At 49.1% G+C, this 27,782-nt stretch overlaps 11 protein-coding genes across 11 annotated transcripts; 5 read left to right on the forward strand and 6 right to left on the reverse strand.

The window, feature by feature from the left end:
- Window positions 1-28: 28 nt before the first annotated feature.
- ASPGLDRAFT_49556 (carbon-nitrogen hydrolase family protein) lies at window positions 29-1,249 on the forward strand. Its single transcript, XM_022547133.1, has 5 exons — window positions 29-94; window positions 154-246; window positions 295-578; window positions 645-723; window positions 807-1,249. The coding sequence occupies exons 1-5, from the start codon at window positions 83-85 to the stop codon at window positions 1,161-1,163; spliced, it is 825 nt and encodes a 274-aa protein (XP_022398841.1). The 5' UTR covers window positions 29-82; the 3' UTR covers window positions 1,164-1,249.
- A 74-nt stretch (window positions 1,250-1,323) lies between these two features.
- On the reverse strand, window positions 1,324-2,233 carry ASPGLDRAFT_49558 (uncharacterized protein). The gene is made up of 2 exons (XM_022547134.1): window positions 1,758-2,233; window positions 1,324-1,657 (listed from the first exon to the last, which is right to left on the reverse strand). Exons 1-2 carry the CDS (start codon window positions 2,015-2,017, stop codon window positions 1,570-1,572), a joined length of 348 nt encoding a protein of 115 aa, XP_022398842.1. The 5' UTR covers window positions 2,018-2,233; the 3' UTR covers window positions 1,324-1,569.
- Window positions 2,234-2,442: 209 nt separating this feature from the next.
- On the forward strand, window positions 2,443-6,783 carry ASPGLDRAFT_574439 (bifunctional ATP-dependent DNA helicase/ssDNA endodeoxyribonuclease DNA2). The gene is made up of 7 exons (XM_022548255.1): window positions 2,443-2,567; window positions 2,625-4,255; window positions 4,312-4,407; window positions 4,462-4,956; window positions 5,005-5,266; window positions 5,328-6,281; window positions 6,341-6,783. The coding sequence occupies exons 2-7, from the start codon at window positions 2,717-2,719 to the stop codon at window positions 6,463-6,465; spliced, it is 3,471 nt and encodes a 1,156-aa protein (XP_022398843.1). The 5' UTR covers window positions 2,443-2,567; window positions 2,625-2,716; the 3' UTR covers window positions 6,466-6,783.
- Window positions 6,784-8,125: 1,342 nt separating this feature from the next.
- ASPGLDRAFT_574309 (uncharacterized protein) lies at window positions 8,126-9,710 on the reverse strand. Its single transcript, XM_022548254.1, has one exon. It carries the CDS (start codon window positions 9,482-9,484, stop codon window positions 8,525-8,527), a length of 960 nt encoding a protein of 319 aa, XP_022398844.1. The 5' UTR covers window positions 9,485-9,710; the 3' UTR covers window positions 8,126-8,524.
- ASPGLDRAFT_130955 (ribonuclease P protein subunit p40) lies at window positions 9,687-11,196 on the reverse strand (the record flags this gene model as incomplete). The annotated part of the gene is made up of 7 exons (XM_022540999.1): window positions 9,687-9,882; window positions 9,967-10,300; window positions 10,358-10,504; window positions 10,555-10,656; window positions 10,722-10,784; window positions 10,848-10,992; window positions 11,053-11,196. The coding sequence occupies 7 exons, from the start codon at window positions 11,194-11,196 to the stop codon at window positions 9,687-9,689; spliced, it is 1,131 nt and encodes a 376-aa protein (XP_022398845.1).
- A 906-nt stretch (window positions 11,197-12,102) lies between these two features.
- Window positions 12,103-13,361, forward strand: ASPGLDRAFT_68117 (WD repeat-containing protein; the record flags this gene model as incomplete). The annotated part of the gene is made up of 3 exons (XM_022549228.1): window positions 12,103-12,215; window positions 12,297-12,609; window positions 12,675-13,361. 3 exons carry the CDS (start codon window positions 12,103-12,105, stop codon window positions 13,359-13,361), a joined length of 1,113 nt encoding a protein of 370 aa, XP_022398846.1.
- Window positions 13,362-13,727: 366 nt separating this feature from the next.
- On the reverse strand, window positions 13,728-16,628 carry ASPGLDRAFT_37451 (putative C6 transcription factor Prf; the record flags this gene model as incomplete). The annotated part of the gene is made up of 6 exons (XM_022544820.1): window positions 13,728-14,399; window positions 14,467-14,724; window positions 14,777-15,268; window positions 15,319-15,838; window positions 15,891-16,203; window positions 16,307-16,628. The coding sequence occupies 6 exons, from the start codon at window positions 16,626-16,628 to the stop codon at window positions 13,728-13,730; spliced, it is 2,577 nt and encodes an 858-aa protein (XP_022398847.1).
- Window positions 16,629-17,293: 665 nt separating this feature from the next.
- Window positions 17,294-18,590, reverse strand: ASPGLDRAFT_131206 (mitochondrial 54S ribosomal protein uL2m; the record flags this gene model as incomplete). The annotated part of the gene is made up of 2 exons (XM_022541020.1): window positions 17,294-17,395; window positions 17,460-18,590. 2 exons carry the CDS (start codon window positions 18,588-18,590, stop codon window positions 17,294-17,296), a joined length of 1,233 nt encoding a protein of 410 aa, XP_022398848.1.
- A 1,034-nt stretch (window positions 18,591-19,624) lies between these two features.
- Window positions 19,625-21,762, forward strand: ASPGLDRAFT_574936 (B-type cyclin nimE). Its single transcript, XM_022548260.1, has 5 exons — window positions 19,625-19,786; window positions 19,860-19,937; window positions 20,064-21,308; window positions 21,371-21,509; window positions 21,567-21,762. Exons 2-5 carry the CDS (start codon window positions 19,929-19,931, stop codon window positions 21,650-21,652), a joined length of 1,479 nt encoding a protein of 492 aa, XP_022398849.1. The 5' UTR covers window positions 19,625-19,786; window positions 19,860-19,928; the 3' UTR covers window positions 21,653-21,762.
- Window positions 21,763-22,733: 971 nt separating this feature from the next.
- On the forward strand, window positions 22,734-23,577 carry ASPGLDRAFT_130834 (HIT family protein; the record flags this gene model as incomplete). The annotated part of the gene is made up of 4 exons (XM_022540991.1): window positions 22,734-22,854; window positions 22,930-23,081; window positions 23,155-23,245; window positions 23,303-23,577. 4 exons carry the CDS (start codon window positions 22,734-22,736, stop codon window positions 23,575-23,577), a joined length of 639 nt encoding a protein of 212 aa, XP_022398850.1.
- Window positions 23,578-23,598: 21 nt separating this feature from the next.
- Window positions 23,599-27,717, reverse strand: ASPGLDRAFT_83845 (uncharacterized protein). Its single transcript, XM_022550235.1, has 10 exons — window positions 27,280-27,717; window positions 26,898-27,208; window positions 26,281-26,832; window positions 26,050-26,229; window positions 25,866-25,991; window positions 25,243-25,389; window positions 24,166-25,088; window positions 23,917-24,119; window positions 23,738-23,862; window positions 23,599-23,690 (listed from the first exon to the last, which is right to left on the reverse strand). Exons 1-10 carry the CDS (start codon window positions 27,557-27,559, stop codon window positions 23,631-23,633), a joined length of 2,907 nt encoding a protein of 968 aa, XP_022398851.1. The 5' UTR covers window positions 27,560-27,717; the 3' UTR covers window positions 23,599-23,630.
- Between the last annotated feature and the right edge of the window lie 65 nt (window positions 27,718-27,782).

Here is a 27,782-nt window from a genome sequence, read left to right on the forward strand (position 1 = left end):
CACATTCCCCATCATTACAACGTTGCACCTCGAATCTCTTAGGTAATTTTTGTATCTGGACGAAATCTCTAAATTTATAACAATGGTCATTGCAGTACGGTTACAAGAACTCTATTTCCATACCTGCAATAAGCTACTGATGTATGAGTTCAGGCCGTGGGGCAACTATGCTCGACTGCGAGCATGACTGCAAACCTCGCTCAATGCCAAACATTGGTACGAAAGGCAGTCGCTGCTGGTGTTAAGGTACTTTTGAGCCTGATCCATCTACGTCTTTATTTGACACTTCTCTAGGCGCTGTTTCTACCCGAAGCCTCGGACTACATTGGCTCCTCGACAGCAGAGACGATATCACTGGCACGCTCGGTACAGGACAGTGAATTCGTCCTAGGTCTCCAAAAGGAGGCTCAGCAGGCAAACATTCATATCAATGTTGGGATCCATGAGCCTGCGCAGGGTGGCAGGGTGAAAAATACTCTTGTATGGATCAACGAGAAGGGAGATATTACACAGCGATATCAGAAAGTCCACCTCTTCGATGTCGATATTAAAGGCGGACCTATGCTGAAAGAGAGCGCGTAAGTGATATCCCTTGAGAGCCAAGCAAGCGAAAGCATTTTATGTTGTACTGACTTCGTCTGAAGGAGTGTTGAGAAAGGCATGGAGATTTTGCGTCCATTTGCAACTCCCGTGGGACGCGTTGGTCTGTCTATATGCTTTGATGTAAGAGAAATGAACCACCTTACTTTCTGTGTATCGCAGGTATGGGACAATAGAGTGAGTCAAGCTCACATTATACCCTACAGCTACGCTTCCCCGAGGTCAGTCTGGCGTTGAAGCGCCAGAACGCGGAAATAATCACGTACCCTTCAGCATTCACTGTCCCAACAGGGAATGCCCACTGGGAGGCTCTTCTTCGCGCAAGGGCCATAGAGACGCAGTCATATGTGATAGCAGCAGCACAGGCTGGGCCTCATAATGAGAAACGAAGGAGCTATGGCCATTCGATGATTGTTAACCCATGGGGAGAAGTTGTGGCCAATCTCGGTGATGAATACAGGGAACCGCAAATTGCAACTGCAGAAATCGATTTGGATCTTTTGGCCAAGATCCGTAAAGAGATTCCGCTGCTAAGGAGAACTGATATATATCCGGAAGTATGATGGCCAAAGTTGTGAAGCAGCCCCGTCCTACCGTTGTCGTGTACATAGTTGAATACATTGCATCCTACATAGCCAGAAGTCAGGGCTTCTGCTGCCTTTTTCCCTTCTCACCGTAGCGAGGCGCAATGTAGACACAGTGTCGATGTTGCAGTGAGCAAATGGACTTTTCTGGAAGATTCCCGGAACGAACTGATTATAACATTTCAGGGAATTAAGTGACATAGTACACGCAAGAAGGTAGAAAGAACAGACAAAGAAAAATGCAATAAAACGACCTGTCTAAAGTAAAAGTGGACCGGCACACCGTAATCGTCGTCGTGGGTGCAAGCGTCAACCCAGATTGCCATACAAGCCCAATCCCTCTATGTACAAAGTACAGAATAATCCCCAGAATATATGATGGGCTCTACTTCCTCTCGGTCTTGTCTGGGTCCTCCAGGATGCCCTCAGCTTCCAGTCGTCGCCGTGCCTCTTCCAGAGCCCATGTTTGTATCCTGTTAATAAGTCAGCCCTTAGTCCTTTCATGATACGCCCATACCGTGATATGAAAAGTATGATGACATAGCCCAGCTGAGAACCATGGGGAACACGTACGAAGTGTCCGGCTTGAAGATATATGCGACACCGGCAACGAGCAAGCTTCCAATGAATCCGTAGTACCAAAGGTTCTCCCAGCCTTCCTTCACATATTTCTGGCCCGGCTTGACACCGAAAAGGTATCCGGTAGGAGGATCGTAGTGGTCACCGTGGTCAGCGGCACGGAGGTTGCTCCGGGTAGAAAAGCCCTGGACATTTTGCGGCCTCCGAGCGAGGAGAGAAGAGCGAAGGCGATTCGAGAAGAGACGGGCAGACATTGTGGAATATGGAGGTTTCGGTAAAACTTTGGGGTCTGACGTGCGGGTATTGGTGGTTTAGGGACCCCTGTCGGTCGGAATAGGACAGGAACCGTTGGGACAGAAAGACAATAATTAGACGCCCTTTCGACCAGCGAAAACGATTGTCTTCGGTTGAATCGTCTCAAGTCTGCGTAGCTATCGTGGGAGCCGCGATGGACGGAGGGGTGATTGGTGTGGTCAGCGGTGATGTTCAGAAGCCGCAAAAGCCCGGAGTCACGGGTGCCAAGCCAGGAGTTGGGCGCTAATCCTGAACGGGCCATAACTAATCCCATGCCGCATTTGTGCCTTACTATCAAGGCAGAAATATATGCCTGAGGCTAACTAGAGAAATTGACGCGACGCGTCTTATCGCCTTCCGTTCCTGCAGCCCATCTTTTGAGAACACAGACCAGCAAGGACACCAAGAGGAAAGTACGGAGAAATTTCCGTACTCTGGTCGATAATTGTAGAATCCAATGGACGGGATTTCTCTTTTTGGTTGTCTCCCAGCTTCTTTATGAACTGAACGGTACGCCTTTGTTAATCGGCTGGTGCATTCTGATACTAACCTAACTATGGAGTACAGAGTACCCCTAGTACAGCCTACGAAGTCTCGCTATCGACATGCTTTGCCATTACCTCCACGAATGCAATTGAGTCCTGTATAGTACAACAACCATGTCGAAACCCCTCAATTCGTACCCGATTTCTTCGAAGTCCCGCACGAAATTGGACGCCTTCCGATATGACGACAATGCAGAGCAAAGTCCTGAGAGGTCGCCTTCCAAGTCGCCAGCCAAGTCGCCATCGAAATCAGACCATGCAACCAAGGAGAACCAAGCGTCGTGGCTAAATGATGTGGTGGAACAAGAGGAGCCGCGGCCCGGCAAAGAACAACCTTCGAGCCAAACTGCAGAAACCAAGCAAGTTAAAGAGTGCCCCCAGACTCCCGTGAACAGGCTCCCTTTGGCAGATTTAATTGGCAATGCGGAAGATGCCATCAGCCAGGCTCCAGGACAAGAATTTACTCCCGAAGATCATGTTATTTGGCAGCATGTCCCTACGAGTTCCAATTCAGGCTCGGTGTCTCGATCGTCACGAGGCAAGAAGCGTCGTCACAGTTCAACCCCGAGCAGTTCTCCTCTGGCAGACAATTCGAAGTACGCGAATCAAGAACCCGTCGACATGCAATCCGCCCAAGCATTGCTCAAAACGCCACAGAATGATTTGGCCACTGATCTATGGAACAATTACGTCGGGAAAGGTGTTCTGAACGGCAACGGTGACCTCCCTCCGCCCCGCCTGCAAAATCTCCTGTCATCATCCCCCCAAACTCCGGCATCAGCCAAGAAAGGTCGAGATTCATCAGGTTTGAGACGTGCCATCAGCTGTAATGTCGATTGGCCAACATCGAAAGCCAAGCGGAGAAGAGTGGATGGAGATGGCTCGAGAACCGGCCGCAACATATTCTCTCGATCTAGAAGCAACGTTGTCGATTCGGGAAGTGCGAAGACTACAAGCCTCAGGTCTCTCGTCGAAAAGATGGAAAGTCTTCACAAAGCCCCAGCTGTTCCTGCAGATCCACACAGCTTGTCACCTGTGCCTGTGCGCGCGAATATACAACAACGGAACCGATCGATATCCCCGACTGAAGATAAAACGGCCTTGGAAGTTTCTGGAAGGGCAGATATGACAAACGCTCTTGGGCCAGATTCTCGAGAGTTGCGAGAGACGACTCCCCAAGGGTCTTCATCTGAATTTGAGGATGACGACTTAGATATGGATCTCCTTGAATTCGTGGATACCACCTTGGATTCATTCACGGAGCCAACGCAGTCACGCAGTACTGTGCAGTCAGTAAAACCTGTATTCACAAAGAAGCCTGTCTCAAAGGAACCCCAGAGTTACGACCACAGCATGGAGACAATGCCTCAGGGTACCAGTGTGGGCATGAACAATAAAAATGCTACCAATGATATTGATGAATTCGATGACGATGACGAGCTACCAGAAAATATACACATGGTCCTAGATGGATGTGGTAAAGCGCCTGTTTCTGCCAAGCCAGAATCCTCTCAGCACGCGGCTTCGACAAACCCACCCAAAGAAATTGAGAAACCAGATTTATCCTCTGGTGATGAATTCGACGATGAAGATTTCGATTTTGAGGCCATCGAACAGTCGATGAGGCATCCAGGTGATGATGGACGAAGTCATGTTTGTCACTCTTAGTGGAGTTATCTCTTAGAAGTTCGCTAAGTATATAAAAATAGAACATCAGAAGTCGACAGGCTATCAAACGCTATTTGATCGTGGATACTGCAGAGGATACGTACACCACGCAGAAAGGACGCATTCAGCCAGAGCAGGTATGTGATGCGCACCCTCTAGTAACAATTGCTGCTCGCTGACTTTATACACAGATACTTTTGGTCCAGGATGAGAAGTCCAAACTTAGGAAAGTGGTCATTCTGCGTGAATCCTGGCTCGATAGTCCCTGCAGCAAGGATTCGTATATCCACTTAATCGGCGAGTTCGATGCACAAGGGCATTGTATCGTGGATGATGCTCAAAACATGATCGTTCTGCATCCGGACCACTTGATCTCAGCAACTGTCGTCTCGGACTCTACCAGCTGCCAACGACGAGCCGTACTTCAGGACCGCATCAAATATTCCGGCGACATTGGAAAGCCGCAAGTTTTTGGAAACGTTTTCCATGAAATTTTCCAAGAGGCCATGAAGACAAACAAGTGGGATTTGAGCTCGTTAAAGAGCTTGACTACCAGCGTCCTGACCAAACACGTCGAAGACCTATATATAATCCAAATGACTATGGCCCAAGCAGTTGAATATGTGATGGGGAGAATCCCGGCTTTGAGATCTTGGGCAGAAACCTTTCTCAGAGTCAAACCCACGGTAGGTGCTCTGGAGTCCTTCCTTCTATTTTTGCTAATGTCAAGTTAGAACGAATCCGTTGTCGAAGATCGGAATAGTTCTAAAATGCTTTTGAGTATCAACAAACTCCTCGAAGTTGAAGAACATATATGGTCTCCGATGTACGGGCTCAAAGGCAATGTCGACGCGACAGTGCAAGTTGCCTGTAACGACGGGGAGGGTGACAAAAACCTTGTCATTCCACTTGAACTCAAGACAGGAAATAGAGATACAAATCACGCTCATAGGGCTCAGACTGCCCTTTATACTTTGTTACTCTCGGATCGATATGGTGAGTGCCGCTGTGTTGTATCCACTGGGGAGGGGTCGCTTTGCTAATAGTGAATCATCAGATGTGGACGTGAACTTTGGGCTACTCTACTACCTCGAAATGTCGAAGATCTTTCGTATACGTGGTATCCGACATGAGCTCCTACAAATGATCCAGGAACGCAATCGCCTAGCTGGATATGTGCGCCAAAGACTCCAACTTCCGCCAATGGTGAAAAGACCAGGGATGTGTAATAAGTGCTACGCAAAGACACCTTGTTTGATCTATCACAAGTTGGCGGATGATGGGAATGGCGATTCCAGTGGACTGGGTGATGACTTTGACAAGGACACGGACCATTTGACTCCCCAGCACCAAGTGTTCTTCAAGAAATGGGACCAGCTTCTGACGAAGGAGGAGCAAAATATGATGAAATTCCGACGCGAGCTCTGGACTCTGCTGAGTAGTGAGAGAGAAGCTCTTGGGCGCTGCTTCGGCAATGTCGTTATTGAACCAGGATCATCTTCAGATGACAATGACGATGTCAAGATAAATCGGTATCGGTACACGTTTATCAAAAAGCAAGCGTCTCCGTCGTTCTCTTTTACCGAGTCCCAGCTTACTTTGGGGGAGCCGATTGTGGTATCCGATGAGAAAGGCCATTTCGCCCTCGCGAATGGATACGTGGTTCAAGTCAGTCCCAAGCGTATCACAGTTGCAGTGGACCGGAGGCTGCACAACGCCAGGACAAAAACGTCAGGCTTTGATCCCAAGTGGAACCAGTCATTCAAGGGTGTCATGGAGATTCTTGACAATGGAGCCTCTGCGACTACTGCTCAGTCGGATGACTCCGAAGAAGAGATGGTATATCGGCTCGACAAGGATGAGTTCAGCAACGGAATGGCGATTGTTCGAAGTAATATCGTCGCCATGATGGAGAGGGATTTGTTCCATGCTAAACAATTGAGGAGGCTAATAGTGGATGGCGAGCCTCCTGTGTTTAGGCCCACGCCATCTCACAAGATGCTAGACGCTGGCAAGTCAAACCTGAACATTGATCAAAAACGGGCCATTGACAAGGTTATGAGTGCCAAGGACTATGCACTGGTTCTTGGAATGCCGGGGACGGGAAAGACAACCACGATCGCACACATTATTCGAGCATTGGTGTCTCAAGGGAAAAGCGTCCTCTTGACTTCCTATACTCATACCGCAGTTGATAACATTCTGCTTAAGATCCGTGACGAGAACGTTCGGATTCTACGCATTGGGGCTACTGCTAAGGTCCATCCTGAAGTCCAGCAGTTTGTAGACTTAGCCGCAACCCCTAAAAGCTCCGTCGAAGAGGTGCAGGCAAGATATGAGAATTCGCAAATCGTTGCGACAACCTGCCTGGGAGTCAATCATAGTATATTCGGTCGACGAATATTCGACTATTGTATTGTCGATGAGGCTTCACAGATTACTCTTCCCGTTTGCTTAGGGCCTATTCGGATGGCGAGAACCTTCATTCTTGTTGGCGATCATTTCCAATTGCCTCCGCTTGTACAGAACAAAGAGGCTCAAGAGGGTGGCCTCGACGTCAGCCTTTTCAAACTGTTGTCCGATACTCATCCAGAATCTGTGGTGAACCTGGAACATCAGTATCGAATGGCTGAGGATATCATGCTTCTTTCGAACAGCCTGATCTATTCGGGGCATCTGAAATGTGGCACGCCCGAGGTTGCATCACGCTCGCTAGAGATCCCCAATATTGCTGGGCTGGAGCAACATCACATCGACCAATTTCCGCAGATTCCGACTCTGCGGCAGCTCTGTTTGGGTACGAATCAAGGCCGTTGTTGGCTCCGGGATCTCGTGGATTCCTCGGCTAAAACCCGTTTTGTGAACACGGACACACTTGCAATGCCGGCTTCGGAGGTAGCAGCGGGATCGAGGGTTGTGAACACAACCGAGTCGGCGCTGTGTGCTCAGCTCGTCGAAGCATTCACCTCCTGCGGCATATCAGCACGCAACATTGGCGTTATTACTTTTTACCGCAGCCAGCTCTCAGTGTTGAAGCAAGATCTCCGGCACCACTTGCCAGAACTTGAAATGCACACTGCAGACAAGTTCCAAGGACGAGACAAAGAAGTCGTGATCCTGAGCTGCGTGCGAAGCAACACAGAAAACTATGTTGGTGACCTTCTTAGCGATTGGAGACGAGTCAACGTCGCATTTACACGAGCCCGAACCAAGCTCCTTGTGGTTGGCAGCAAGAACACGTTGCGTGATGGTAACGAACTTCTTGGTAAATACATAAACCTGGTGGAAAGCCATGGATGGGTCTATAATCTACCAAAGGGCGCAATTGAGGATCACGTCTTCCAGCACGATAGCATGAGCGCCACACAAACACAACCCCGTCATGCTTCTCAGAGCAAACCATCTCCCAGTCCGAAGAAGAAATTCTCTCAGACCAAGGCTGCTCGCAACCCTCTCAGTCCAGTGCAAGGTCGACAAGGCCCCAATGGCGCCAAACAACCGGCGAAGAAGGGTGCCAAGATACTGAACGGTAATAGGGTCATTGGGAATCGACCTATTCTGCAGGACGTGGTGAATGACCTTGTTGGTTGATATTTCATCTTTGTATTATGTCTTTTTGTTATGACTTACGGCTTTTTGCATTACACTTTTATATCTTGACTTACAGCAGCGCTGGTTTATCTGTTTATGTTGGTGCATGGAATAGGGCCTTTTGGATACTTGATGAACACTGATAACCCATGAAGGATAGCAATAATACATATCATTCCCCTCGCAATGCATCGATTGGCTCTTACATGAGAACGGCCTTAGCCGGACCTAAAACATTATCCAGTTCCATCTCACTCCTTCCCAAGTCTTCTTTTCTAATTCGGGGATTGCCATTCATGCTTGCATAGTTGTGTGACTTGGCTAGGGATGCACTTGAATTTCCATGGAAGATGCCTGTGAATTGACTTGAAGCCCTGCTTCGATTGTAGTGATCTATCTAAGCTATCTAAATTTATTTAATGACCATCATTTCTTTCCTCTTTTAAACAGAAAACATAAAACACCAGAACCAATGCCGCCACAGCCCCAGGATAACTAGCTAACGACCGGCATTTTCCCAACCCTTGAACGCCTTGTATAGTAACAAGTACCTAAAATGAACCGAGCCAGAAGAAATCTAATCCCAATAAAGAACAATGCAATAAAAGTCCGTATCATGATTCCGAAAAGAAGGTAAAGAAACCCGGCTTGCAGTCCAGCCTGCTATCGAATACGTCGTTTTTTATTGCTCGACACATTTAAGAGATACCACCTGCCATAATCGTCAACCTCCCATCTGCCGTGATTATCGGGGTTTGCCACAAAATCCGGTGTTACTATAGGCTCAACAAAGCTGAATTTTCGCTTTGGAGCGGTATGCTGGGGTTTATATGCTCGCTGTTCTGGGGGTGAGACATGTTCATTCGGTTGCCGCTGAGAAGACGAATCATCCTGGACCGGAGGAACCGCCTGGGATTGCGAAAAAGTGGCAAAGTCCGAGCTGGCAAGAGGAGCTTGTGGGAAGTTCAACATCGCCATCCATAGTGTGGAGCCCAGCACGATACCCTGTGAAAATGGTGACGCGGGTATGATTATCGACGTGTCATCCATTGTAACGAGTATAGATCCAGCAGGAAGCATAGAACCGATATAAGGAACTGAGTGTGGAAGCATAGGTTCCGGTAGAGAAAGAGGGGACACTGAGTCCGTAGGCGCAGCGATGGGATGAATAGATCCATCAGGGGGAATAGATCCTGGGATGACGCCGACATGAGGAATTGAGTATTGGAAACCTTGGTATGGGAGCATAGGTCCCGGAATAAACTGGAAGAACTCTGGACCCGTGGGCATGGAGATAGGATAAACACAGCCAGGTGGGCGACAAAGAGCATAAGTGTAATAATCGCTGTCGTCAGGAATGGTGATACGAAGACCAGCAGAGGCGACACGATTGTGACGAGGCATCGTTGGGGTATAACGACAAGGGGACTCGGAATGAACAGTTGGAAGACCTTGACAAGGTGCAGACGGAGTAGCGGGTGGAATAGGAAGCTGAGTGGCTGGCGCAGTAGCAGTGGCATCCTCGCCCTCGTCCACATTGGTGGTATTGCCATCAGGATTGACGCTGTCATTGCTGGGGTCCGTACCGCCGTTCCTGGTGTCCGTGGTGTCGGTCACAAGCATGATTCCCAAGCAGATAAAAAGAGAGTTTGCTGTCCGGGCACAGAAAGATGCGTTAATGGTAAAGAGGTGAAAGGCGATGAAACGAAAGTTGAGACGCTGCAAAACGCTTGGAAGCGATCGGTTAAACGAAAGCACGAAGGAAACAGGGAGTTGTAAGAGCAAGAAACAAGAAGAGGGAAAGCAGAGAAGGTTGTTTCTTATTTCATAACGAGAGTGTAGACGCTCCTACAAATTCCCAGCAGATGCATTGTCTTCGAGAGGGGCTGGAAGAGTGGTCATTGGGTGACTGGGAGAGAATTGTATATCCATCCTTTCCGTCCACCGCCTCTCTACCTAAGGCATTCGACGAAAGAGCGAACCACGACTGGGCTCCGACAGTTTGTGAGGAAGTCTCGACACTATATCGCGATTACCCGCAATGGGGTGAGTAATTAGCATGGTCGATAACGGTAAACGTAAATATAAGGAATGGGCATCAATACAGTAAAGTAATTAATAGTTGTGTGATCCATCGCGAGTTGATGAAACCATGCCACTTCAAACTGATAAGATTTGTGGGATTCGAATCCTCTGCATCTGGCACAGAATAACGGCTCAGATAAGGGTCAATTGTGTCGTTTGCAGTTACTCGCGGGGACTCGAGAGCAACCATGGCGAGCCATTCGGAAAGTGCATTGCAGTGCTCTTGCACATCTTCACTCGGTGTGGACTCCGTGATGTCCATTTGGGAAGGCGGGACCAGTACCTCACGGTGCGAAATGCGAGCCATATCACACTCGACGATTTGAGGCTGATGTTTCTGTAGTGGTGTATTCTCTACGTCTTTTTCCATGTTAGAAACGTACAAAGCTTCATTATGCTTGACTATCGAACCTTTTGGTAGGCCATTCGATTCCGATGCCAGGTCGCAAAACAGCCAAGCAACCGACTCGGTAAGAACGTTCCGAAACGCCCAGACGATTCGTTCAAATCCTTTCTTGCCATGGAGCATGGATGGTAATCGCAAATTAAGTTCCACGACTGTATGGGTTAGCAAGTGACGTCCCAAGTAAATCAGCCGGTTTACATACGATATCTTTCCTTTGAATGCCTCCTCCCGCCGCCTCGAACGGGCTTACCAGTAAGGCCTGTACATTCAAGAGTCTCTTTCCCAAGTTCCAATCTCAACATACCTAACCATCAGATCCATGAGTTAAGACTAATCGATCTGGCGGGTAGGAGACTTCGAGATACTCACCATTCCTGAGCGAAAACACATTGTCCGTCCCCGAATGACCTTCAGATATCATGAGAATGTTGCCTGTCAACGGAATTAGTACTCCAAGGCGACAAGTTGAAACGTTCTACATGAGGTTTCACGCACCGATCTTGATATACGCATTGAAAAATTCTCCCTCCAATAACGACGCCAGTGACATGAACACCCTAGCATATTGCGGTTTCTGCAGTTTGGTTTTTAAAGAGTCTCCAATGCTCGAACAGAGCGCTTCTGGTAAGATAGCCTCTACCTGTTTGGGTCCTGTTAGCCGACTGAGACACGCGCATATAGAAAGCAAGTCTATACGCACCGTATGTACATATGAATGAGACAAAATCGCAGAGAATGGTGATTTCTTTGTTGGAGGTTGCTTAGGGTCAACATAAGCCGGCAGCTGGGTTATCGTGGTGTAGCACTTTTCGCGTCGGGACGCGTCATCCTCCAGATCGAGCATGGTAGTCTGTCTCCCAGGTGAGCTACAGAGGATATATGTGCCCGCCTGCGTGTTAATCTGCTCAATAGAATCAAGAAATCTCGTGGGCTCCTGGCAGCGACGAGCAGGAAAATCTCGATGGGAGGGTTGAAGTTGGATTAAGCTCCGCCGCTGGGACCACTTTTCCAGCCCTATGGCTCCGATCAGTGACAGCGACATGCATATCTTACATAGCTACATACATATGGACAATAATGAAATGAATGAGAATCCAACATTAGTCAAATGAGTTTTAGTCATGCGCAACGTTACTACCACACTGTCAAAAGAGAGACTGGAAACACCATCTGGAACTAGGCACACGAATATACTTGGCTTCGACTTAACTTCGAAATCAGTGGCATTTGGTAATATCTAGCTTTCTAAGCTAGTTCTTTTTCTATCATATGCTGTTCCCAAGTTAATTTGGGTCATTTGTTACTGTTCAGAGTCCAGGCGCCATGACGATACGAAAGAGGAGAGCAAGAGAGAAAGCAAGACAAATGCCAAAGCAGCACAACAAATGAAAGGACTCATCAAGGAATCTATATATCTATTACTTGTTTTATGAATATGAAGGTTTTATAGTTATAGATCAAGAGTGTATATCTTCTCCATCGTCTATTATGTGCCTGAGGCATCATTACCTCCGCCAACGTCCATCGTCCGAGAATCTCGCGTCTCGGTCCCAGTTCGTCTCGACTTCCAGATTTCAACGCGATCGAACGTCCTTCTAGGACAACTCCCCAGCTCCGCTACTCCTTAGATAGTCATTTATCCTCTCTACTGCCGACTCACGGCCCGACGGGGCACGCATGTGAGCTTCCAGAGCTGCAATCGCTTGTCCGCCGGCAGCACGAACAGCATCATTACCAACAGCGGGCAGTGATGGCGCCTCCTCGTCGCAACCTACTCTCGAAGGACCGTTTCGCGTTCGCCTTTGAGACTCTCAAAACCCAGAATTATTACGATCCCGCGTCGAAAGCACCAGGATCCCACACGTGCGTTTACTCTTTCAGACGAACCATCGGCGCGATGCTCGTAAATCGGACGATCACCAACTGATTCTTTCCTTTCTATAGAATCCGCACGCTAGCATGGAACCCAACCGGTCAATTAATCGCGACAGGGTCTGCCGACCGCACCCTACGGATTTGGAACCCCGAGCGCCCGGCTGTTAGATATTCGACCGACCTCCGCGGCCACTCCGCTGGCGTTGAGAAGGTGCTATTTCACCCGGCTCGAGAGTCGGAATTGGCAAGTTGCTCGACAGATGGTACGGTGCGCTTTTGGGATGTGCGCTCGAAAACCTGCGTGAGCCGTTTGGATGTGGGCGGCGAGGCATTCACGCTGTCTTGGTCGGCAGATGGTAGTGTGTTGATGGTTGGGCGGAAGGTGAGGAGAGACGATACTCTGTTTCTCTTTTCCAGAAGGTTATTAACGCGTCTATGACCGTCTAGGATGATACTCTGATTCCCGTCTCCGTCGAATCACCATCGAGCCCGACTATGCTCATAGACGGCACTACTTCGAACGGCTCCTCACGAGACGGCAAGACAACCTACACAGCCCTCGAATCGCATCCCCAACCTATCCAAACGAACGCTACCACCTTCTCCCACCACATCCCCACACCAACCGCCTCAGACCTCCACCTCTTCGCAACAACCGGCGAAGGCACCGTCAAAATCATGTCCTACCCATCCTTCGACATCCTCCACACCCTCCACGCCCACACCTCAGCATGTCTCTCTATCTCTCTCGCCCCGACAGGCCGCTACCTCGCCATCGGCGGCAGCGACGCGCTTGTCTCCCTCTGGGACACAGCAGATTGGATCTGCAAACGCACTGTGTCGAGTAACAACGGCGGAGCAGTGCGTGGGGTCAGCTGGAGTTTCGACGGGCGTTTCCTCTGCGGTGCGTGCGACGAGGCCGGCTCCGGTGGGAACGGCATTGAGATCTTCCATGCTGAGACGGGGGAGAGCGTGTATACTGTTCCTGTTGGGGGGGGTAGTAATACCGGTATTCCGGCTGTCGCGTGGCATCCTTCGCGGTATTGGCTGGCGTATTCGACTACGAATGATGGGCCGGGTAGTGGTGGTGCTGGGGGGTTGAAGATTGTGGGTGCTGCGGGTGGAAGTTTGTAGACGTTTGTGCATATTGTAAGGTTATCAGGGCGCAAGGCTTTGTTTGTTCTTTTTGGCATGGCTTTGTTTGTGGTCTGTTGTTGGATTGTGGATTGTTCTTTGATGACTTTGAATTTTGATATTTCCAGGATTTACTTTACAAATTATATACTTGATCTTGAATGACATGAACTCCTATACATCACTGTCACTGTCTTTGGTCTGACTTGATCGACCAATATCAAAACTCCTGTCATATGTCACTCGGAAAACCGACGCCTTTAATAAACAAAGAAAATATGAATAGGCATCACGTCATGACATCGTTTGTGTAATTAGAAGAGTGGGGGGTATTCATAGTCAATAATGTTGTGACACATCGTCACCTCAACCTCGCCACGTCGTGTCCAATATGAACTGCGCGAATTGCGCTTCGGCGTAAGAATCCGTTGGCCGCGATGTTATATTCCCTGGACTAGGAACACCGGCCTGTAGGTTCGGAAAGTCCCACGCGGAGGGCGATGGTATGGAGAACGACGTCCCCGGCCCGGTGGAATAGAACGGTGCGGTGTCCTGATTTAACTGTCTGGCAAGAGACGAGGGATCGCCGAATTGGCTGGGATCGGTGCCGCCACCAGCGGATAATGGCATGTCCAATGGGTTCAATGGTTGTGTAGGATGGTGGGTGTTAGAGGGAGAAGGCTTTTGTGGCGTAAAGTCTTCTGTCCTGGACATTGAATTTAATGTTGACGGAGATTGGTGGTTTGGCGGTGTGTTACTCTCGTCCACCATGAGGTTCGGTGCAGTGTCCATGTCGATGATTGCTCCCGATGCGCCAGTCGTATCAATGCCCGGGTTGAAATTATGAGATGGTCTGATGAAAGCTGTATTTAGGTTGGGCTGTGTTCCACCGCGATTATGTTGATTTGGAATTGAGTTATTGTTGAGGCTGGGATCGCTGGCCCTACTCTGGGGAGGATTCTCAGGCGCATCGCCGGAGTGAGAGTCGGGAAGACCGAGGAAAGCTGGACATTCTGTAACTTCAGGGGCGCAGAGTTCCTAAATGCAGTGAAAACGAGTCAGAGATCCGATATCATAATGTATGACAATCAAATAAGGCACATACCACTCCTGGAACACAATGATTGCCATGACCATCTCGGTTTGGAGGGGTTTGAACGCCCTGGAAGGCTCTCCCCTCCGTGTCAATGTCCAATTGAACGAGAAATGTCTCCGTCAGGGGATGTTTGCTCTTCAGAGCTCTGAGAGCAGACATGACAAATTGCAATGAAGATTGAACCATAGAATCATCTGGCCGGGATTTCAGATATTGCACAAAGATCCGCGCAGCGACGTACACGCAGAACGATAAGAATGGGTTCATCTATAGCTAGTCAGTTTGGTTTACTCGTAGTCAATGAGCGCTTCATATTCACAATGGTCAGATCCATATGGCTGATCAACTTCATGATATTCGCGATCTGATCAGCAGCCACAATGCACCTCCGCTTACTTTCGATGATCATCTGACTGGGCATCTTGTTCTTCTCTGCCTTGAAGATCGCCGCTTGGTGTAGACATATCGTGGATGTGTGTATGCACATGTTGCTAAATATTATGTTCGGATCATCCATTCCTGTTGGTAATCGCAGATGACTAGGAAGCTGCAAAGCAATGCTGAGTAATAAATTATCGTACGATCGGTGGCGTTTCCAAAATTCTCCATTAAGGTCATAATCATTGTCCTGGGGATCAGGACGATGAAGGTGAGTGAGATTTCTCCCAAAAAGTGCCGCCAACAACACGACGCTTGCCAACGGCGACAAAGTCGCATTGCCCTCTCCTGTCAATGCGTCGGCGAGGCGCAAGGCTCGCTGTGGCTTGCTTTTAATAAAGGATTCCTCGGTGGCAGGGAGGTTCGTCATAATCTGTTGGCTGAGTTAGTGAGGTGATAAAGGGGGGTGGGGAGTTAACGAACATCTCTCTCGTCAATCGCCATGGGCCATGAAGTCCCAATGCTGGCATATCGATCACAGCAAAATATCAACCAAAAGACCCTCCTTCGTTCTTCTCGTTCGGTCCAATCTTTGGGCGGTGGTAATGACTGCTTGACGTTGAGGCCCGCTCCGTCCAGCCGATTCAAACCCATCATCAATGCCATTCTTGCACATCTTCCAGTGCTCAGCCATGCGCGAGGGAAATACAGCATTTTAGACTCGTATGTTGCGATCAACAGCCAACTCTGACAATAGGCCAAAGAAATGATGTTTTCCCCAAGTCCCCTCATCTCCTCCAATTCAGCATACTTGCGCGCTCGCTGGTAAAAGTGTCCGTGCAAATGGAAGTATTTATCGCTGATAGACGCCGCATGACACCACATGATATACTGCAAGTACACAGGAGGTCGTAAACTGGGTGTCAAATTCGAAGCTGCCAAGTATCTCGGACGGTGAACGACTGGTATCGAAGGATGGACTTTTTCAAAATAAATCCGATGTCTGCAACCAATGAGCACCAACAACCTACAACATTTTGTACACAATAACTTACAGTTCATCAATCACATTCTGGTCAGGAAGTGGCTCCTCTAATCCCAGACTGATCATGTCCCACGTGGACTTACCTGTCATATTAAACCCTGGCTCTGGTAGGTATCCCCGGCCGGGTTGGGGTTGTGTAGCTATATCCCCCGGTGCAATGCAAATTTCAGCTTCGTCTGGAATCGCGGGGATCGAAAGGAAGTCGGGCGACAAAGTACTATTCGGCATCGAGCCATCGAACGCGGTTTCCTGGGGTTGGGGTTGCGTCTGGGACGCCGGTAATGCGGTTGGCTCCTGACCATTAAGCAAAATCTCAACCTGGGCTTCACAGATAATCCATGTCAGCGAAAGGGTCCATAAAAGTTAGATCCCAGGTAGGTATCCCAAATCCAGATAAGCAGAGCACAAAGCTTAACGTTGTCCTACCTAATCGCGCTTCCAACTGCTTCACATACCCCCGCTTAGGACCGCTCTTCTTACGCGCTTCATCATAAGCGCACGCATGCCCCAATCTCGAACAAGTCCCACAGCTAGGCTTTTTTCCATCACATTTCAGTTTTCTTCTCCGGCACACGACGCATGCGATACGCTTGGGACGGGGGACGTAGTTGCTGCTTCCTTCTCCGCTGCCGTTCGCTATGGTCGCGGCGGGCGACGCAGCAGCATCGTGATCTGTCTCGGTAGGTTGCGATTGGGACTGGGATAGAGACTGGAATGCGGAGTATTGCGATGGATCGTTATCTGCCATGGTCTGGGGTGGGTGGGATGTGACTCGACGTGGATGGGGAAAAGAATTATCGGCGATAAGAGATGGCAGTGTTGATAGAGAACGCTGGCAAGCCGCTTAGAATCAACGGTTCCAGAAGACCGACCAGTTCAACATTTGAAAACAAACAAAGTTGTAGGAGACGTCAGTCGACCGTTTATGCTGTTAATCCCACGATGAGTTGAAGATCGCATGCGCTGACGGCGACTCCGTGCGGCAAGAGGTGATCTAATCAGGATCTCCGAGCTCGTACCGCTGATCAAGGCAAAATCGCATACAACGAATGAGGGCTTTCAAGTGGACTTATATTAAGGAGATTATATGTTCTTGTTCCCTTATAAAGAAGACATCGCGATGGAAGAAGGCAAACAGGATTAGCGCCACTACCGCCACTGCTGTCCTTTATGCCCTACTTCTCTTTACAAGAAAGCCAGAAAGAAATAGTAATACACTTCTGATTTCTGCAATTTACAAGCGGAAACTTCATATACGTAAAGTTCCTTTTAGATATTGCGTGAAGATATAGTACAAGAAAGCGGAAAACGGACAATCCATCCTTTGCGCCCGGTCCAAGAGTAGCTGCAGAGAAACAGTATGAGTCGAACAGTCGTGAAGAGCAAGAAAAGTGAAACGATAAGGCAACATCATTAGCTGTATCCTCTGCGACGCTTGCCTTGGTTGCGAACACGGGGGACGACAACAGCCTTGTTGACCTTCCACTTGGGACGAGTCTTGTATCCTGATTTTGTCTAGAAGGGAAGGCCTTGTTAGCTCCAATTCTCGCTGTCAAAGTCTAAGAGAAGAAAAACTTACCGGAATACCCCAAGGACTCTTCGGATCGACGTTACCCTTGGACTTTCCTCGTCCACCTCCGTGAGGATGGTCCGCAGCGTTCATAGCCAGACCACGAACAGTCGGACGGATGTTGAGCCAGCGCGATCGTCCAGCCTTACCCAACTGGCTGTACTGGTGGTTGGGGTTGCTGGCGACACCAACTGTGGCACAGCAGTCTTTGTGGATGAGTCGGACTTCACCGCTCTGAAGACGGATGGTGACATGCTGAGTAGCACGCTCAATCTTTTGTTTCTCGCGTTGCGACAAAGGCTTCTTCTCCTCTTCTGTTCCCGGCCCTCCGGCCTGGGTTCTGCTGGTGTCGTTTGCCCTTCCTTGGAAATCACCACCCTTGGCGATAACCGTAGCGAAAGAACCAGCGCTGCGGCACAGCTGACCACCTTTGCCCGCGTATAACCCAACGTTGAAAACGAGTGTACCGATGGGAATCATATGCAATGGTAGGCAGTTGCCTCTCCAAGCCGTTCTGGCCGCCAGCACACCAGGATCCACAGCACCACCCATACTCTTCCAAAGATCCTCTGGGATACCGGACATGTAACTCTGAACGACATCACCAGCCCTCATTCCTTCTGCGGCGAGAATATAGCTCAACCTCTGGGTTTGTTGACTGCGGAGCAGAGCGATATGGGCACTGCGTCCAGGGTCATGTTCGATCCGTTCCACCAGGTGTGGTCCGGGAGCGATTCGGGAAAAGTCAACGGTACGGATACGGCGCTTGTGACCACCACCACGGTGCCGAATGGTCACTCGACCGGTGTGGTTACGACCACCCTTACCATGACCACGTTTGGGGAACGTCAGTTTTTGAACAGGCCGGCCCTTCCACAGATGATCGTTAACTGGTCTCCGCAAGTGTCGGATACCAGGTGTGTGCGGTTTATACGATCGAAGGAGGACGCCGGTATCTTCGCGGGTCGGCGGGGGAGCAAAAGCAATGCTGGGGTCGAAGTTGGACGGGTTTGATTCCTGCTGCGGGGGTCTCTCCGTCTGATTTATAGTTGTCGAATAAGCCCGAGCGGGGAGCGAAAGCGAAGGGAGGCATCGGAAGGGAAGACGGAGGCCCGTCAGGGCCATCCGAACTTGAAGCATCGTGGGGAGAAATCCTAGTCTTTTATCAAGACGTCGTGGTTGGCCCTGAACTGAACAAAAAACACAAGATGATTTATCATTCAAGCATACTTCATGAAAAGGAAAACATCAAGGGAGAAATAATTAGAAACCGGTGACAACTCCCCGGGCTCAATTGCTGCTCAAAGCCGGTGGTCCAGTCGACCGTCTGAAAATGTTCTCGTTTCGGCGGAACTGTGGCTGGTGTAGATCATGTGACTCAGTATGCACCGCCGCAGATATTCATTGTGGCTCGGTTAAAGTCACAGGACCGCGCGCCGACACGACACAAGTAAGAGCCGGAACGGTTGCCGGGCAACGACGGCGTTGTTTATGTGGGAGCCGCGCTCTTACCTCGCGATGGCGTCTGGTACTGTAAACATTATTACCGACTGGTAACAACATACGTCACAGTCAGATCTCTTGCCTGTCAAACGCAGATGAAATTCCCTTCCTGACGGTATTGATACTGCTTTCCTTCCACGCCCCTTCCCAAAACAGCATAGACTGTAATTCTATACGGATACTGTATATTACCAACCAATCGTCCTCTCTTTCCCTCAAGTTTGGATCTTCTTAAGTTCTGTTTTGTTGTTTTTCTCTTCTTCTTCTTCTTCTTCTCCTCCTTCAAGAATCGTTCAAATTCTGTTTTCTGCAAATATTCCTGATTTATCAATTGAACCTACTGGTAAACAATACTTACTTACGGCCGTGGATAACCCGCAATTCCACGCGACGCAGTGTGGTGTGGGGCATCAGTACTTATTTCCACGCTAAAGTGTAGGGCCAAACATCGCCTGTGCCCTGTCAACTTCACCTCTTCTTCGACTCTCTCCCAACCCCTCAAAAGCAGCACCCTTTGGGAATTCCGACGCCCCCCATCCCATTACGACCGGGAAACACGACGGAGAGCGTTGAATTACGTGCATTACTTGCTCTGGATCTTTTTATTTTTGCAGTTTATCCCACAGTTTCTACGATCGAACCCCTGTTGGGCAGCGTGACGCGCGCCGTTGAAGCTACGTGAAGAGGGTCATTTAAGCGCCTTATCATATAGAATCCACCATCAAAACAGTTCATCACGACCGATTCTCTGTTAATCGATCGCCGAAGAATTCATCGAAAAGAGCCTTGCTTCCATTTCAAAGGTTGCTTGTGATAGGTTACATCCACGCGTGGTGCGTACTTACAGATATTTAATCTCCACCGGGGATGATTTTTGTTGGAATGCTGACAAGACGGTAACCACAGGACGACCAGCAAGTATATTCTAGCGTTCATTCCTCTTGCTGCACGCTCCTTCCCTTTCTCTTCAGGACCATGCCTCCCGTAAGCTCTTCCCCCCTCCCCTGACTGTTTCATACACGCGTCTGGACTACATCTGGCGTTTGACCTTTGCTCATTGATGTTTCCTCGCTTTGCTTTTATTCAAATTCACGCTAACAGTCGCTGAAGCAAGTCCGAAGCCTTCGTACACGAGGCGCGATGAACGAAAACGACGAGAACGGCCCGTCGACGCGCGTGACCAGAGCCAAGGCTGCTGCTCTGTCCACCGAGGGTCAGGCCGCCAATGTCCCCGCGAAGAAACCCCTACAGACGAAGAAAGCGGCTACGAACACAGAGAAAAATGGAGCTCCCCGACGACGTGCCGCCCTTGGGGACGTTAGCAACGTCACCAAGTCTGAGAACACCGAGACCAAGGAAGGCAAGAAGCCGGCTACAAGCAAGATTGGCCTGACTTCGAAGGCGACATCGCAGACCGGTGGGGTTCAGAAGCTTAGTCGGACCAACACGTCTCGCACTGGCACCAATGCCACCGCGACCGCAAAGAAACCCTCGAGCGAAACGAAGCGCGTAGCGGGAGCTGGTAGCGCACAGGTGAAGCGGACCTCCAGCCAGAAGTCAGTGCAAGAAAAGACGCTGCAGGCTGAGGAACCGCCACGCAAAAAGGTCGAAGTTGAAAAGAAGGCTGCTGAGAAGCAGCCCCCTGTGGAGAAGGTCTCCACGGCCAAGGAAAAGCTTGAGGTGCCTGTTGAGGCGGACAGCGCTAAGCAGGCTTTTGAGGATGCCGTTGTCGACCTGGACACTGAGGACTTGGACGACCCCCTGATGGTGGCTGAATACGTGGTAGAGATCTTCGACTACCTCAGGGACCTTGAAATTGAAACGCAACCCAACCCCGAGTACATCGAGCACCAACCCGATCTTGAATGGAAGATGCGTGGCATCCTTGTCGACTGGTTGATCGAAGTTCACACTCGCTTCCGCCTGCTTCCTGAGACTCTCTTCTTGGCTGTCAACATCATTGACCGTTTCCTGTCTGCCGAAGTTGTTGCGCTGGACCGCCTTCAGTTGGTTGGAGTCACTGCCATGTTCATCGCCTCGAAATACGAAGAGATTCTCTCGCCTCACGTCGCCAACTTCAGCCACGTTGCCGATGAGACTTTCTCGGACAAGGAGATTCTTGATGCTGAGCGTCACATCCTGGCCACCCTCGAATACAACATGAGCTACCCCAACCCCATGAACTTCCTTCGTCGTATCTCCAAGGCCGACAACTACGATATTCAGACCCGAACTCTGGCGAAATACCTCATAGAAATCAGTCTTTTGGACCACCGGTTCCTGGTCTATCAGCAGAGCCATGTCGCCGCATCAGCCATGTACCTTGCCCGCGTCATCCTGGACCAAGGAGCTTGGGTATGCTCTCCTTCTCTTTATTTCTTCTCTAGTGGACACGTACATAAGCTAACTGGTGTTAGGATGCTACCCTGGCCCACTATGCCGGATACACTGAGGACGAAATCGACCCTGTCTTCCGCTTGATGATCGATTATCTTCACCGTCCTGTGTGCCACGAAGCCTTCTTCAAGAAATACGCTAGCAAGAAGTTCCTCAAGGGTAAGTGCTTATGACACCATATGAGCATTATGTCCACTATATCTAACGCCTATGTAGCCTCCATCATCACGAGACAGTGGGCCAAGAAGTATCACCACTACTACATCAAAAGCTCGCTCGCACAGTCGTACAGCTCTCTTTAAGAACAGTGCCTAGCTACGAGACAAATTACGATAACAAAATGCCGCATGTCTTCCTGGTTTGAACGACCGCGGGAGATCGGGCTCGTTTTATGTGGCATTTTCTCTGATGGTATAAACACCTCTTGCATATGTTTATGATGGGCATTTTTGTGTTTCAATTTGCGTTATGCTTGCATTACTTGTTTCGATGGGAGGGGTCCGGCGCTCTTGACTTCTGTTTATGTTATTCTTCCTTCACTTCTTATTGATTTTTTGGCAAGTGTCGGTGTTCTTGTTTGTTCGGATACCTTTCGTTCTTACCTTTTTTATCTTTTTTTTTTTTTTTTTTTTTTTTTTTTTTTTTTAAAGGGGTGGGTTTTTTCAAAAGACGGAAATATATTCGCAATTCTTTTTGGTTCTTCAAGAAAGCTACTTTTGATTTTCCGTTTCCTCTCGTTTCCATGCGTCTCATGCTGCCGCAGTTTTCGCACTGGCTGCCGGTATCACGATATCGAAGAAGGGAGCTCAACGAAGCTCCGGAAACAATATTCATTCTTTTAGCTTAATTATTCTGGGGGAGCGCGTTAGTGATAGAAGGGGCAGATGAAGATGATGAAGATGATGAAGAGGATTCGATCGAGTAATATGTGTTTTAGGGAGTCTAATATGGTTCTAACATTCGGTCTTTCTGGATAGTACACCCCTTTCATGTGTTCTTTGGATGCACTTCGGTCCCCTACGTTCATTCATTTAATCTCCTTTGTAAATATGGGTTCAATTCTATCATATTGAAAACATGTTCCTAAATAAGAAATAAAAGACTGAAGATAGAAAATTGTACCCCAGGGGTATGCGTCTGGACTCCGCCGGAGACCGAGGTTCAGTGAGATTCGCCGGTAAGCGACTCTTCTCGACAACCATCTGAATAAAGAATCACAAATTAATGGGGTTTTCATCTTGGTGTAAGTTATTAATTCTCCAGACTGAATATGCCTGATCGTCAGACAGATGTAAAATATATATTCTGAAGTACAATCGGTTGTTATATATTCCAGCCATTACCCCATACAAAGTCCGGAGTCAGGAGTACATTCTCAAACCCATGACTTCAACACGCTGCCCCTTCTGCAGCATCGCAGCAAAATACCCCCCCATCTCACCATCATCCTTCAGCTCTAACTCTGAAAATGCCACCATCACAACCCCGGACTCCCTAGCATCGCGTCTCCGCGCCGAAACAGCAGAGACACGTCCAGAGCCAGGACCGGGGTCAGGGTCCAGGTCAGAACCGGAGTTAGAGTCGGAGTCATCGCATGCGTACCTGATTCTTTCGACGAAATCCGTTCTCGCGTTTCTGGATATTATGCCGTTGACTCGAGGTCATGTTTTGGTGACTACGAGGGAGCATTGTGGGACGGTGGGGGATGTTGGAGTTACAACTGGGAGGGAGGTATGTATCCTCGTTTTTCATCTTATCTTTGTGTTATTTACTCCGGAGAAGAGTTAATGATGAGGGAATATAGCTTGGACAATGGATACCCATTATTTCACGGGCTGTGATGAAGACGCTTTTCGGTGATGCTGAGGCACATTGGAATGTGGTTCAGAATAATGGTATACCTACACCCATATTCCATTATATCATCAAATGAATGCTAATATATCTCATAGGCATAAGAGCCGCCCAAGTAGTCCCCCACGTCCACTTCCACATCGTCCCCAGACCACCACTGGACCAGCCGCCCAGTGCAAACAAGACGAGCTATGTAATGTTTGGTCGGGGACAAAGGGACGAGCTGGACGAGGAGGAAGGGGAGAAATTAGCCAGTGAGATTCGAGAAGAGCTGGCGAGCGAAGTTCAGCGGGTTAGGGATGTAGAAGGGGTGGACTTGGAGGGAGGTTCGGGGGGTGATGAGCGGACAAGGAGAGGGGATGGAAAATTATGATCTTTTTATTTTGGTATCTAACTTTTGTTGAATGTCTATGCAATTGGTGATATCTATTCGTCGTGAGGCTTCTCTTGCTCTTTGGCGAGCTTCTTTTCGTTTTTGGTGAAGTACTAGGTCGATTAGATATCGATTCCAACGATCCAAGCGGGTTACTTACTTTTCTTCTGAATGAATTCAAATCATCCGCATAAGTACCCTGTGCGTCATCCTTTTGTCGTGCCAACGAAACATCTGAGACCTGTCCCTCTGGCAAACGGCGGTACGTAATAAGCCGTCGGGACCCTGAAGAAGTCAGCGGACATAGTTCACAACTCACAGGAGAAAGAGAAAACATACAGTTGTTAAATGGCTGTACAGACACATTGACGATCTCCAGATCTGGATGCATGGGAGTCACCAATTCCACCTCGTCGTTGGATGTGGGCATCCACATGCATAGGCGTCCGTCTGTGACTAGTGTTCGAGAGGCGAAAGTGAGAATGTCGTTCTGCATTGCTTCAAAACCATATGGTTTCTTTGGCGCAATGTACCCGGGTAGACTATCATCGTTAAACCAATGCGAAACCGAGAAAGGGCGAGACATACTAATGAGCAGGAACTCCATCAATGAGAACTTCTTCCATACCACGACCATCACGCGTCCCCAAGACCCGGAGTCCCTCACGAACACCATAAGGAGGATCACAAACGATACCATCCAGAAATTTCCCGAGACGGATAGGCGTGTTGGTCAGATCCGACGTAAACGCGTCCATGTACTTGCTCGCAATCCCATACTGTTCGAAGTTTGAGAGCAGCCCAATGGAACGACCTGTTCTCACATCACGGACCTGTTTGTTATTTCCCACCGTCGCCGGATCCTTCCCCTTGAAGCTCCGCGCATCAATATCAGAGCCCATATTCAGCGCCCCGAAATGCGCCGCCGCCACGCAGAAGCTCCCCGTCCCCACGAACGGATCATAGAAAAGCTTACCAGGGGCAGCGTGGGCCATATTAGCCGTTATTAGAGTCAATTCCGCATCCATAGATGTCGTACTGATAAACTTCCGTTTCTTCAGATCATATTTCCCCATGATATCTCGACTACCATGAGCCAACCACCGCCCAAGGAAAATCCTCTTGGGACGCGTCAATTCCGGCATCGGCTCTGCAGACCTCGTCGAACGTGGCGCCTCAACATCAGAGATATACTCCTCACACACCCAAAATTGCTCGTCGGGGTTCTTCAGTCGGACCGGACCCTCGAAGCCCACGTACGCGAAACTCTGGATGATATCGCGCGTTTCTTCGGCGGTGTGTTTCCCCGCGAATGCGTCTACCGTGAATCGGAATGAGACTTGCTTCAGGTCTTCCCAGAGGTGCGACGTCCGCCTGCGGACGTCGGCGTGGAGGTCGTCATAATTGGTGGCTTGACCCCAGAGTACGAAGATGTCTTTTGCTAGGATGCTGCGGGAGATGACTGTGCGCGCTGCTGCTTCATCTGGTAGTTTTACAACGGCATATGGTGACTGTTTGTAGTTGTCAGTGGGATGTACTCTTTGGGCACGTGAGGAGGGGCGAAGGAAATCTGCAACGAGGGGCAAGGCGATATGGCAGAAGCCGCAGAACAGACGGAAAGTGACAGTTTCTGATTTATGGAAGTGCGAAAAGGAAATAACATACAAATTTATCGTAATAAAGAAATTCGACATCGAATCCAGCCAGCGACGCCAGAGCTTCGATCTCCGGCTGTCGAAACGTCTCGTGCGCCTGGGCGAAGCGAATGAGAAACTCCATCGCGGCACGTCTTATCACTATCTTCAGGTCCGACTGGAGTTAATGTATTCAGTCTAAATCATTTCGCGGGGTTTGGCGATGATTTTCAATCGTTCAGTTGGGAGATGATTTTTTTCGGCTGTTAGGCGACGGGAGGAAGAAAACCAGAAGCGAACTTGGGGAATGTGTACTACGCGCAACTGCCACTGACAGTTCCTGCAAGTATGAAAGATATAAGAGAGATATAAGAAAGATGTACTGATAATCAACTGTACATTGATATAAACGATAATTCAAAAGCGTATCTATGCAAACAACCCCAATCTCCTCCATTAACCCAAAGTCCGGCAAAAGAAAACGACCAATCTGAACCCAGCCAAACCATCAGGGAATCCTGGCAAGAAAGAAAATAAGACGCAAAGAAAAGCAAGCCCATATAAACTAGTTACGCCAATCCAAACAACACCTATCATTTATGCGCCGACGACCTTGAACTCATGTCGTGACTCGTATCCTTCCACTTGCTTCACCTCAACTTTCTCGTCTGGGGGAATCATCTCGTGCTTCAGATCCCAACCTGCCCGGCGACAGAGCTCGGAGACTACTACATCGCAGTCACCTAATAAGTCGATATCAAAGCCAGTATGTGAAACAGGCTAAAATATTTGATTAGCATCGGCAAATATCTCTGCGCAGCGTGGACTTGGAACTTACAGTACGAGAGATGTAGATCTGAGGAACATTGCGAGGTAGCACTCCGGGCACCTCTGCCACAGGAGCCACTTTCAGCGAAGTGCCAATGACAATGACCAGGTCTACTCGTTCACGGTCATGATGAACAAGACGGCGACCAAATTCATCAGGAAGATCTTCTCCAAAGAATGTGATATTAGGCTGGAAGCGGATTAGCATATAGATAATGAACCAATATAAAAAAAGACTGACCTTCATGATCCCGGGAGTCGGAAGTTCGTAATCGTCCTCATCCTCAGAACTGTCCTGATCTTTGCGGTTCTTCTGAGTGCCATTGGAGCTTCGCTTCCGCTTCATTCCTTGAGGCTTCAACAAACCATCACCGAGTTTCTTCTTGCACTCGACACATTCAGGAATGGCACCCTTCTTGATGTCTTCCATGATCGTGTCTCCTGGGACCTTGTGCTGGCACTTGAAACAAGTGGCCGTGGCAAACGAGCCGTGGCATTGCACGATCTTATCAGGAAAAACACCCGCATTGGCCTCAATGTTGTCAATGTTCTGAGTATAGTTGGTCAAGAGTTTATCCTTATCCTGAAGCAACCGGATAAACCCATGAGTCGGAGAGAACTTATTTTCGGTAGGTAGGATGTCCTTCGCAACCGAAAAGAAAATGCGAGGATCCTCCCGAAAGATATGGATATCAAAGACCTCCTGAGGATCACTTAGTCCTAGATGCTCCAACTGAGAGTAGAGACCGGTGTCCTTGGACCGAAAATCAGGAATACCGAGACTGGTAGAGATCTAAAAGTATGGAATCAGTATGCAAGCCCAGCAAATGGAAAAGTCCAAGAGCACATAAATCTTACCCCTGCGCCTGTTAGCACGATGATATTCTTAGATTCCTTAAGCAATTTGACCGCATCATCAATGGTGTTGTATTGCGGGAGTTTCTGGCGCCGGGAGAATTCGCGCGATATCCCCATGGCCAGAAGAGGATGGTACGCCTCATCCGGGGCACCTTCAAGAAACGGCGGAGGAAGTATCCCGAACGCAGTGCATAGTTTCTTTGCGCTGACAGTTTCCCGGACAATTGTCTCCTCCACAAAGGCAGCCTTGCCAATATCATGCAGTCGTTGTCGATAAGCAACGGCTTCATCTAACGTGCAAGCGCCAGGCACTATATTGAACGAAGAAGCGCGCATCAGTAGATATTCTCCTTGGCTTTTGGGAGGATTTCAAAAGAATTACCTCCTTCCCGAAGCTGATCATCGCGGACGAACTGCAGCGCATCTTCATATAGAGATTGGGTCTCCCAATCATCGCTTCCCGCCTCACTATCCGTTTCATATTCGGACAGCAACTTCTGGTCTTCCTCGTCCTCTTTCTTTGCCAGCTCCTCTTCTTCCTCCGCCATCACCGGGTTCATTGCTTCTTCAGTTTCCGTGGAAGTCATATCGACGGCTTCCACCTCAATCACCGCTTCCTTCAACGACGAACTGTCCCCGCTGGGCGCTGGTGCCAGGTCCATCCCACAAAAGGACAAAAGATCGGACGCGCTTTCCAGCAGCCTCAATGACGGCAATGCTTGAAATCACTCACATTGAGCTTTATCGCCACGCTGAAGATTTTCGGGGCGAAAACTACTATGTATCTGGGGGAAAAAGCGGTCGGAGATGCAGTTTATCCGGGGACCGAGTATCGAGCGACTAAGAGCCGAAAGGGGAAGTGGCAATGATTCAGGTACAAGGCAG

Source organism: Aspergillus glaucus (genome assembly GCF_001890805.1).
Source record: "Aspergillus glaucus CBS 516.65 unplaced genomic scaffold ASPGLscaffold_16, whole genome shotgun sequence".
NCBI classification, from domain to species: Eukaryota; Fungi; Ascomycota; class Eurotiomycetes; order Eurotiales; family Aspergillaceae; genus Aspergillus; species Aspergillus glaucus.